This window comes from Protopterus annectens, chromosome 6.part0, assembly GCF_019279795.1.
Source record: "Protopterus annectens isolate FY-2018-M chromosome 6.part0, PAN1.0, whole genome shotgun sequence".
NCBI lineage: Eukaryota > Metazoa > Chordata > Ceratodontiformes > Protopteridae > Protopterus > Protopterus annectens.
Window position 1 is genome coordinate 1721992210 of NC_056737.1, and position 12162 is coordinate 1722004371.

Here is a 12162-nt window from a genome sequence, read left to right on the forward strand (position 1 = left end):
AGGTGAGATACAAACAGTGGAGCCTCTGCTCCCTTTCTTCCAGTAAATGCACACACACGCATGCACACACACACACACACACACACACACACACACACACACACACACACACACACACACACACACACAGACACACACATGCATATGAACAGAGGATTAGTTATTAAGGGAACTGCAAAACCCAGTTAGGACAGTTGTTTTTCCTCTTATAATCAACATAATAGTGAGTTATACAATATCTGATGAAAAAAAAATCAATGTTTATGTTTGTGTGTGTGTGTGTGTGTGTGTGTGTGTGTGTGTGTGTGTGTGCGCGCGTGTGTGCATATGAGTGCATGTGTATGTAAGTTCTCATGCTGTTAATTTCCCTTCAAGCATTTAATTGAATTATGTCTTTCTTAATTGCAGGGTTTGGTACTTTTGTGGATAAGCCTGTTCCTCCTTTTGTTAACACACACCCAGATAAGTTGGAAATGCCATGCCCTGCTACTTTCATGCCATGCCAGAAACCATTTGGATACAGACATGTGCTCAAACTGACTGATAAGGACAATTTCTTCACAGAAACAGTCAACAATCAGGATGTTTCAGGGAATGTGGATGCCCCTGAAGGAGGCTTGGATGCCATGATGCAGGCTGCAGTTTGTGGGGTAAGACAATTTATCTGTTCCAAAGCTATTACTGAGATTATAGGATTCCAGATTAAAAAGTGGACTAAATGTTCAAAAATAAAGTCATTTTTTGCATTACCTTAATACAATAACACAGAGCCACACGGGTACATTTGTGTCCCTGCTATTTATTAATGCTTTATAGTTGTTTTTTGTTTTTTTTAGGATCAGTATTATTATTACCAATCTGATTGATCTACTGAAACTCTAAAGCAAAACACCACTCAGAAAAAAAATCAAACTAAAAGATATAAGACAATTTTTTTAAGCTGCTATCCAATCTGTTAAACTGGTACTTAATGCTAAAGGAAAATTATAAAATAACAGCCAGACTTCAGTTTCTAACTTCTCAGCACTTTCTTATTTAGTTGATTCAGTAATTGATTGAGATTGGTGCACTTTAATGAGTGACACAAATAATTTCTGTAACTGGATGATTCATATAAAACAGCTGTGCACAAGTAATGATTTACAGTAGTTATATGACTAAGTAATAATAAAGACTAAGCAAGACAAAAATGAATCAGATAATTGACTGACTGGCTAAATAGTTGATTTGACGTATTTGGTCTCCCAAGCTGACAGCAATATTGTAAGAATACTATCCTAATACTAGTCAGCTGACCCTGACTTAAGCAAAATTCCTTATCTGAATTTTAAATAAGAGATTTGGGAAGTATGAACATTTGGCTGTCATTGACCTGGTACTGAGTCAAAACTGGTTCCTTGCTAACTACTTTCATGAGATGCTATGTTCATAGATTGTAATATCTGAAACAGAATATGCTGGAAGTTACAAAAGCTGCGATGAAAGGAAGATTACAAGATATTTTCAAAGAGTCTCAAATCATGACATATCACTTATTTTTGAAAGGTGGCATATGTGTCTTAGGGCACTGTCACATATGGAAAGTAATAATGTTCCTTTCCAGTGTCCATCTCCACAACTCAAAATCTCTTTATCATATCTCATCTTAAAGGGTCCACATTGAGAAGGTCATATTTGCAATACGTAGCAGAGTTTGTTTTCATCTGATGACCACAGTACTAGGTGACAGAGAATTTTAAAAATTGGCTTGATACAGGACATAAAAGGAGAATAAATTAAATATTATTGAATTATATGCATGTCATAGAAAGCTTAAAAGTGAAAACTGCTGGAGTATATTTCAGGGAGGTAGTCTAAGTTAAATATTAAAGTACAGAGAAACATTTAATGTAAGACCCCACAGTCAGAAAATGAGGGACTTTCCATACAAATCAGTGCTATTTAACTCAGTGAGAGCTCAACTCATCAAGTTAAACTTTTCAGGATTCAACCTGCTAAATGAAATTAAAATCAAGTGTTTTTTGTAGAGTGCAAGTACCTGCCTTCCCTTTATTTTGGGGGCAAACCCCTACGCACACAGTCTGAACATATATACCAACTTAACAGTCACATAAAAACTAAGGAGATAGACATCTTCAAAAATATAAGAATCACTGATTGAATGCACTAAGAAACCACAGTAGTAGTGATTTTCTACAGAAACCAGTAATTAGCAAGTTAGACAGCAGGGAGCAAAACTCAATGAATGGATTCCTTATGGAGCTGAAACTTGAGTACATTACTGGGTACACACTTTTAACTGCCATTACTTTTGAGACTGCAAAGAATGCAAAAGGAAAACATATTTTGCAGATAATAAGAAGGTCTGCAATATCTTACAAAAATGTTTCTGTAACTAGGAGTGTTAGATAGTATAACAGTGGATTTGACAAAGCTGGACTAGTTAGAAATATGACAACATAAGTTCATTAAAATGTGCAAAGTACAGCAGTTGAAAAAGACAAGTGCACAACTGATGGGAAAAAGAACATCAACAAAAATTAAGAGGGACATTGGATAGTCATACCATTCAGATGATCTAAAACAAAAGTAATGTGACAAAATAATAAGGTGAATTGGTGCAGATAATTTTCCTTCTGTAGAAGAAACTAAAGATACCCCACCTACAGTATGCATTCCTAAGGTCCCTATTTAAACATGCAGACAAGTGAGAGAGTCCTTTTACGTGTCTTTATATTTACATATTATATTTATGCCATTTGTACATTTGACTAATTTACTTTGCACCAACTATGTTATATTATTTTAGTGCTTGTTTTTTTTGTATGTAATGGAGTATTTCTCCCCAGGCCTCCTCTGAAAATGGGCTTCTGTACATTCGGACTATCTCAATAAACAAATGTCAAATAAATAAATAAATAAATAATTTGAAGGAAGGCAATGAAAATACAGCAAGAAAGCATGACTTGTCTGCTAGTAATGCGTTTTTATTAAAATCATTGACATCACAAGACAACTTGGTCATGTGGCCATTTACACCCCTTGCCAGTACCCATTGTTAGACTACCTCCTTCTCCAAAAAGGACTATGCCAGTCATACCAGTGTGAATTTATGAATACCTATCCAGTTATCTAATTCCCTCTTAATGGAAGATAGTGTGTCACATAGCTTGCTGTGGAGGGACTTTGTTCCTTAGAAGGTGTAGTCGCTGCATGGTGAATCTGCCTCTTGACTGTGATTTGTTTATTTGCTGAAGCAGGTTCAGATCTCTGGTTCTAGTATTCATATGCTGTTTGATTTGTTGAGAAATAGGAGGTTTTGGACTGTGGATCCCTAATGACCCAGAAAGCAAGGCACAGATTGCCCCCAAGGAGTCTGTTAGGACACATGCTACATGAAAAATGCCTTTAGTCTCTTGATAGCTCAAGTCCTTTACTCCCATAATCTTGTTTGTCAGGAGCCTTTGAGATCACTCTAACTGCTTGATATGTTTAGTAAGTTAAGATAGCCAAAGAGGGAAATGTATTCTATGACAGGCCTGATAAATGCAGAGTATAGAGAGGTCAGGAATTCTTTGGACCTAGAGGAAATACCCTTTGTGATCAGTCGTGCCAGAAAGGAGGATTTCCTGATCACTGTTGCAACATGATGGTCAAAGGAGAAGAGTTTGTTTGCCAAATAAAGCCATATTGCATTTTTTAGCATTTAGTTTTAGGCAATTGTCCCCAGGTATTAACATGTGTAAGTTCACTCTGTAGCTACTGCATATCAGAAGGAGATTCATCTATAACACCCAGTTTACAATTGTCAGCAAGCTTAGTTAATCAGAGGTCTTGATTTTGATTTGGAGAGCAGAGATGTATATGAAAAATTGTAAGGGTCCTAGCATGGAACCCTGTGGTACCCCACTAGTTATTTTCATGCGTTCTGAAGTTGCATCTGCCACTCTCACAGTATGGGTTCTACCCGTCAGCCAATTAGCTATTCATCTAGCTATAGAGTGATGGATTTAAAGTGCATTTAGCTTGTAGATAATGTCGGCATGTGGTATAGTATCCAGTGCTTTGATGAGTTTGAGATATACTTATGGTCAGCAGGACTACTGTCCACAGCTTGTGTTACCATCTCAAAGAAATTTACCAGATTCATTAAATAGGATCTACTAATAACAAAGACAAATTGCAGGAGTCAGGTCTTATATTATTATGTCATAGTTTACTGGGTATGTTATGACCCATTCCATGGCCTTGCAGGTGAGGCTTGTCAGGCTGATGAGTCTGTAATTGCCAGGGCCCATGGTGGAGACACCTTTGTGACGAGTCACCACAACTACTGTCTGCCAAACCTCAGGAACAAAGCTAGAGGGTAAGGTTAGTTATATGAGTGGGTTCACCAGTGCATGTTTAGTGCTGTTTAGCAGGTAACCTGATATGTTATCAGGCCTCACAGAGGATATATATATTTTTTTGTTTTTTAAAATACTTTTAGCAAGTATTCTTTTGTGATAATAGGGTTTTTTAGGCCATTAGGTATAAATACGTTTGGTATAGATGTTTTTGGGGTGAAGTAAGCACTAACTTTGTTTGTCAGTATATCTGTGATATCCACTGGATCAGAGTAAATAGTGCCATTTTGGATCACTACAGAGCAATGTTGGGTGTTATTTCATAACTTCATGACATAAGTAAAAGAAGACTTGCAATTATCCCTAGCTTTTCACACCCGTCTAAGTGCATGGAAAGTTTTAGTTTTCCTGATGGTATTTTTCAGTACCCTGGATAACCTTCTGAAGTTAACCTTGATTTGTTGATCTTTAGTTTTGCTATATACTTTAATAAAATCATTTTCCCCCTTATTGTATTGTTCATTTATGCATGGGGACCACCAGGCCAGTTTCCTTTCATTTTTTATTTTGTTTTGGAAGGGTCTAACAGGAGTATACAGTTTTCTAGGCGATTGTACAATATAATTTCATAGCTACTAGCCATGTGTACATTTTGGGGGTTATACTTGAACTTAAACAGTTCATCATAGAATTGTAGGAAGTTTGTACATATGAAGTCTTTGAATATTGTGTTATTTGCCTCAGTTACTTTATGGATATTGTAAGAGAAGTTTACTGATTTGTGTTTAAACTTGACTGGAAAAGGGGTATACTTGTGAAATAGTGTATCTAGCTGCCACATTTGTAAAGACCAGGTCAAGAAGATTTTGACCTGTAGTGGGATCTTTGACTATTTGATCCAGGGCATTCTAGTTTATTGACAGGTTGTTAAAGTCTCCCAGGACGATGGAATTTTAGTGTATATGAAGTTTATCTAGTATATTAAAGAACTGGGCATGGTTTTCAGGGGTCTATATTATAATACTGAAGTCTTACAACTTTGAATGTTATAATATCAAACCGATTAGAGCGAATGCTGGAAATAGTGAAGCTGCAGAAATGGCCCACCGGATACTTTCCCTAGGAAAGTATTCGGTGGGCCATTTCTGCAGCTTCGCTATTTCCTCTACTGTGGAGCGAAGGTTATGGATCGGGTTAAGGTAAGTGTGTGAAGGAAGGTGAGTGTGCGATAGGGACCTCGGGGTTAGGGAGCAGGTAAGGTGAGTGTGCGATAGGGACCTTAGGGTTAGGGAGCGGGTAAGGTGAGTGTGCGATAGGGACTTTAGAGTTAGGGAGCAGGTATGGTGAGCGTGCGGCAGTTAGGGACCTTAGGGTTAGGGTTGGGTTAAGGTAAGTGGATAGCTAGTGGTGTATTTATTGTTTAGTGTAGGGTTTTGTGAAGTGTATGTGTGTGGATTATTTATTTTGGTGTGCTTGTGTTGTGTGTATGTTTGTCGGAACAGCGCATTTATTCCCTGGGAAAAAATTTGCTATTCTGACTGTTCGGTTTTCTGGTGTTTCGCTCTGATGGGTTCGATATTATAACATTCAAAGTTGTAAGACTTTGATGTTATAATATAGACCTGGTTTCAGGGGTAATTGAAGGGATTCTGTAAAAGTTTATGATCTGATAGCTGGTTTGATTTAGGTTGAGTTCTTTCTTGAGGTAACATTATACGTCTCAGCTGTCCAGATTTTACCTCATATTTTTGGTCTATTCCTCATAAACATTTTGTTGTTTTTTGGCAAATCACTGGGATGATCTGAGGACTGAAGTCACTTAATAATGGCATACATTTGAGTTTCAGACTTCAAATCCTTCAGAAAATGTTTGTTAACACAGACCCTGTTACTCTAGCAACGTTCTAAGTTTATAAGAGCAGTATTTAAAATCTGTCCCTATTTTATGGCCTTCGTCCCCCATTTTTGTCAGGGTTTGTACAGATTTCTTGCATTTAGAGACTGACAGGCATTAGCAAATAAGGATACTCCACCAGAGTTTCTATTAGCTCTAAAAGCTGCTCTAGAGGGGGTGCTTTTTATACTCTTGAACCAGGTTTCAGTAATAATGCTGACATTAATGTGTTCCACTTGCTAGGGAGTTTCAAGGTCAGTGAATTTATTATTTAGACTCTTAGCATTGAGCAATACCACACTGATATTGTCCATTATGTTTTTATTTTTTGTTATAATTTTAGGTTGAAAGATCCATTAGCTGGTCTTTTCCAAGAAAAGACACTGTTCTGGACTGAAAGGCTTTATCTAGTATATGGAAGCCTTAGAAAGAGACATGCAAGCCATCATGACAAAGCAAGCAAGGCTGTGCAATAGTTCACTCGATGCTAACACATATTGGATCCCCCTCGAATGACACCAGTAACTGAGTCAAGTGTTGAAATCAATCAACTTTTCCTTGTACCTCATCTTCATTCTTGGTGAAGGCAGGATTTCTATCAATGCCAGAGTTTTTCCAGCATTTGTGACATGTGTGGAAAACTCAGAAATACCTATCTACATTTCTATTAGGGTTTTGTATGCCAGGTCATTTACATCTACATGGAACACCACTATGTTGTATGTAATAGTTAACGAGTACACGTACTCTACTAAGGTAGAAGCACCTTACAGCAACTTAACTTGGTCCTATATGAAAAGGTAGGTGCCTTTAGTACAGCCTGCTAATGGGTATAACTGTGACTAGTCTTGCTAGGAGTAAAACTTCAGTAAATGTGCCTGTTTCTATCAAATGTAGGTTTGTGTGGTGTTGTATGTAGCACAGTTGAGCGCACTATAGCTGAACTAAGAATTTAAGCAAACCAATGAAAGAGCAGCTTTCAAACAGCTTTTGGCCACAGCTAGTTATGCTAGCTTGCCCAAAATAGCAGCTGCTTATCCTCTCTAACTGGAAGGACACCACTATGTTCACTATTGATGGCTTCATTTCATTACATTTTTCTTACGGTGTTACCTCACAAATGTAAATACAGCATCAAGCAGTTAAAGACTTTGCTGCTAAAACACAGAAAGGGAGCAGAATCCTCCAGAAAATATCATATAGATAGAGATGAATGGAATTCATTACGGATACTTTAGAGGAAAAGTGACAAACAAGGACATGATATAAACTTGAATATGTCAAGGGTGTTACCCATGCCCATGACGGTATTGTCATTTAGAAGAAAGATACTTAGGAAATCCAAGATATTCTCTTACACTTTTATTTTCTCAGATGTTACTATAATTAGGGCAAACACGGTCTCTGTCTGTAAAGTAATGATCTCTTATGCTGTACTAGCAGATTATGCCTAGCCTCTGAAAATGATATTTCAGCACTGACTACTGCATGAGCAGATTTCCTGATTAAAAAGGATCATAGGCGGTGTAAAACCAAAGAAGCAGCAACATGAAGATGAACAAAATATGAAAGAGTTCAGAATGTCAGAGTTCTAAAGCCCAAAGTATAAAGGAAGCTCATCTTCTGGAGTCATGGTTTAAACAGTAATGCTTGGCAATGTTGTGAACAGACAATCGAGTGGCTGTTCCTCAAATTTTTACTTTGGAGACATTTTAAAACAAACACTTGAAGCAGCCACAGTTTTGCTGGCATGGTCTTTGACAACTTCATCTTTCAATGGGGGGGGGGGGGACTTTGCATAATCTCATATTTCAGTTAGATATCCATTTGGCAAATGTTCATTTAGCATCTGCCAAGTCTTTTTCTCTTGTATAAAAGGAGGTGATCATCTTTTCTAACTGTTTTATTTGGTTAACATTTGTAATCTAGGCAAGTAGACTCTAGACCATTTTCAATTATAGCTTAGGCCATTTGGCAAAGACATTAAAGAACATACATACAGATAAGCAACATACATACAAATAACCAACAAACACACAAAACAGAGAGAGAGAAAATCCTGAGAGATCCAGAATGAATAATGCAGTTAAACTGAAAGTATTGTCTGACGTAGAGCTGCCTGCCATCTCATTTAATGGAAACTTCTTTAGCTTATACCTATAAGGTTTTCTGTACTACCAGGGATCCGGACAACTGAAACATCTCCCTACTTGGCCACCAAGGGACACTAAGGATGAGTTTTAGTTTTCCTTGTCTGAATTTTGCATGGAGGTATAGAATCAGAAAGGGACCTGACGGCCTGAAACCTCACACTACTTGGCCACCAAGAGAAATAAGAGATGAATTTTGGTCTTCCTTTTCTGAATTTTGCAGGAAGGTATGGAAACAGAGATAATGTGCGGAAGGCATATTCGAATCTCAGGTTCCACAAGAGGAAAGTGTATATATCTCCATCTCCAGCTGCCCCTCTGCACTCTTGCACTAAGCAGAAGAGGGGAAGGAACATGGCTGACATTTGGTAGCAGACAAGTGTCAGAACCTGGTGAAACAAGACTTCCAAATCTTCAGCTCCGGGGTGAAATAATGTTGTCTTTGATACTTTCAGATGAATACAAGGCTTTTATCTATACACATGTTTTCACACTATATATTTCTACCAAGCTTGTTACGTGGAAACTAGATGATGCAATGTCTCAGCTACAAGCAGGGAGAAATGCACATTCAAATGCAAATTAAGCACAGCCTACTATGATCTAACTTAAACTATTTACAAATGATCTGTCTATCAAGAAAATGAATCCCATACATTTTTATCATGCACTTTCTTTTTTGTAAGGCAGGTGGAATTATACGTCAGTTTCCTTTTACTTTCTTTTGTCACATATCTGTAAGTATATTTACTGTTCATTTCTTGCCCACAGTATTTTGGATGGCTTTAAAAAATAATCCTTACATACATACATATATGCATACATACATACAGATATTTAAAGCATGGACATTAGTGCCCTTCTAGCCTGTCAATATACCAAAACAGTTTATCACATAATAAGTCCCCAGGCTGTTCTTAAAAATATCTAAACTAGTACTTGCTTTAATGTAGTTTGGTAGTCTGTTCCATGTATCAGCTACTCTCTCAGAGAACCAATTAATACACTTCTCATTCTTATAGTATCTTCTACATAGGTTGTTTGATGATTTTCTGCTACTTTTTGATAAGCCCAAACATTCTCAGACGTAGTTGTCTCTGAACTATATGCCTAAATAAGATCTCCTCTTAAATATCTATATGAGATGCTGTACAAGTTCAGATATTTTAGTATTTCATAATAATTTAAATTTTTACATCCATGGATGTCCTTGGTATATTTCCACTGTACTCTTTCCATTTTATTCATGCTTGTTATCTTATAAGGTTTCGATACTGTTATGCCATACTCAGGTTTGGGTCTGATGTAATTAACAAACAATGACTTCATCTTTTCTGATTTCCTAGACTATATAAATCTTTTTATACAACCTATAGTTCTATAAAACTCAAAGCTGGATCTGCCCATATACCTAGGTCCTTAAACAAATCTACACTTTTAATCACTGTGTACTGTATTAAATATTCACCTTTCAATTTATGTCTCCCAAATGTCATATGCTTAGTTTTTGATGTATTTATCAACATGTTATTCTCCTGTGTTCAAATGGTCAATTTTGTCAAGTTCTTTTGCAGACATGTCCTATCTGTAACACATGTAATCAGTTTACCCAGTTTCAAGTCATCTGCATACAGACTGTTGAACACCTCAGATGAAAAAGATAGGTCTGAAAAATATAATCTGAACAAATATGGGTCAAGGACAAAGCCCTGTGGGACACCCTGGCTGTATCTACGAACTTCACCTATCCAATTGCTATATGATACTTGCCATGTCCTATATGCAAGCCATGCAGCTATCCATCTTATCAAGAGTACATCAATATGTAGTTGCTCAGATTTACTGATCAGTGTTTTGTTTATGATCCTGTCAAATGCTAAAGTTAAGTCTATATAAATTACATCACACCCCGATTTTTAATTCATAGCTGTTATTATATTGTGAAAGAACATCATGTTACAGGTGATAATAGATCTATTTTCAACATGTGCATGCTAATATATAGTTTCAAGTTCCAACCTTTCCAATTCTGACAATAACCTATCCAATATTACCTTCTCTATTATTTTTCTTATAGGTTCATAGGTTCATAGGTAGGTACTAGGCTATCGGCCCAAGGGCCTAAGTAAGCCTAGCCAACAAGGTTCCCTGGCTTACGCCACCCAAGAAAGTTATTTTCCTGTGCCCCAGGTCAAGCAGAGCCACAGAACTGATCCCCAGGGTAGATTTTTCTTGAAGACTGCTAATGAGGAACTTTTCTTGACATAGATGGGTAGCTTGTTCCAGAGTATGTGAAGTCTCTGGGGCAGGAATTTCTCCCTCCAGCATGTCCTGTTTATTGTGGTGACAAGGTTTAGGTCCCTAGAGCATGTAGGTTGAAGGGACTGGGATTTCTTTAGGTGTAGCATATCCAACAGCTCTTGGTTTCACATAGCTTTATATGTTAGGCAGAGATCACCTCGGAGTAGGTGATATGCTACGGAGTAAAGCTGGAGTTTTTTGAGACAGTCAATGTACGGCATCTGTTTGAGGCCAGTAATCCTCTTTGTGAGGTACTTCTGTTGCCTTACCAGCTGCTGCAGATGTCTTGCGAGGTACATTCCAAAAGGGGCATTGTACTCTATAATAGGTCTAATGAGTGATGAGTAGAGGGAAACAATGACCTCTTTTTTCCTGGATGAGAACCCTTTTGTGATGATGTGTGCCACATAGAAGGATTTCCTGACTACTGTGGCAATGTGATTATCAAAGGAGAGACTACTGTCCACCTGGGTCCCAAGGTCTCATCACACATTCGGCATTAAGTAGACTGCTGCCTATATGGTAGTTCATGGCTACAGAGTTTTTACCAAAGAGGATGACAATGCACTTTTTGGCATTGAGCTTGAGGCCATGGCTCTGACACCAGGCATCTGTCTCAATGAGGCTCTTCTGCTGGATGTCCACATCATTTGGAGACTCGACTATGGCTTCTAGTTTGCGGTCATCTGTGAACTTCATTAGCCAAAGGCCTTCTGTGTTAGCCTGTACTTAAGAGAAGTAGATACCAAACAGGATAGGTACCAGGACTGAACCTTGTGGTGCTCCAATTGTCACTGGTTTGAAGTCACATTTGGAGTCTGCAACTTTTACAATGTGGGTTCTGTCAGTGAGCCAGTTGGCAACCCATCTTGTGATGTAGGGATTTATACCTAGTTTAGTGAGTTTAGCTATAATTCCAGAATGGGGGATGGTGTCAAAAGCCTTGGCGATGTCAAGATAGGCTGTGTGAACCACCTTACCCTCGTCTACGGCTTTGGTGACTGCCTCAAAGAAGTCAATCAGGTTCAGGAGGCATGATCTGCCTTTCACAAACCCGAACTGGGTGGGGTCCAGAGTTCAGAGCTTACCAATGTCTTTATTTATGAGTTCCATGATTATACATTCCATGGCCTTACAGACCAGGCTCGTCAGGCTAATAGAGCGATAGTTCCCTGGATCAGTGGTGGCTCTCCCTTTGTGGAGTGGGATAACTATTGCTGTGCACCATTCATTGGGCACAAAGCCTGACATATGGCTATGATTAAACATGGTGCTTAGGTGGGGAGCCAGTTTGTTCTGAAGTTTGTGTAAAATGCAGCCTGGGATGTTGTTCGGTCCCATGGATGCTGTGTTGTTGGCTTTAGAGAGTGCAGCTTTTACCTGCATAGTTGTGATTACAGAGACTCTGCATTCTTCCTGTATAGATATGGGCTCTTTAGGGGGTGAGGGGGGTAAATTTAGCACTGAACCT

The 12162-nt window shown here is 38.2% G+C and overlaps 1 protein-coding gene across 3 annotated transcripts in view; it reads left to right on the forward strand.

Annotated features, from left to right (window-relative positions):
• Nucleotides 1-12162, forward strand: part of LOC122804910 (integrin beta-2-like) — a 1273642-nt gene that overhangs the window by 653093 nt on the left and 608387 nt on the right. For all 3 annotated transcript variants that reach the window (XM_044075119.1, XM_044075120.1, XM_044075118.1), the window contains exon 6: nucleotides 409-650. In XM_044075119.1, coding sequence (XP_043931054.1) covers nucleotides 409-650 — 242 coding nt within the window. The remainder of the gene's footprint in view (nucleotides 1-408; nucleotides 651-12162) is intronic.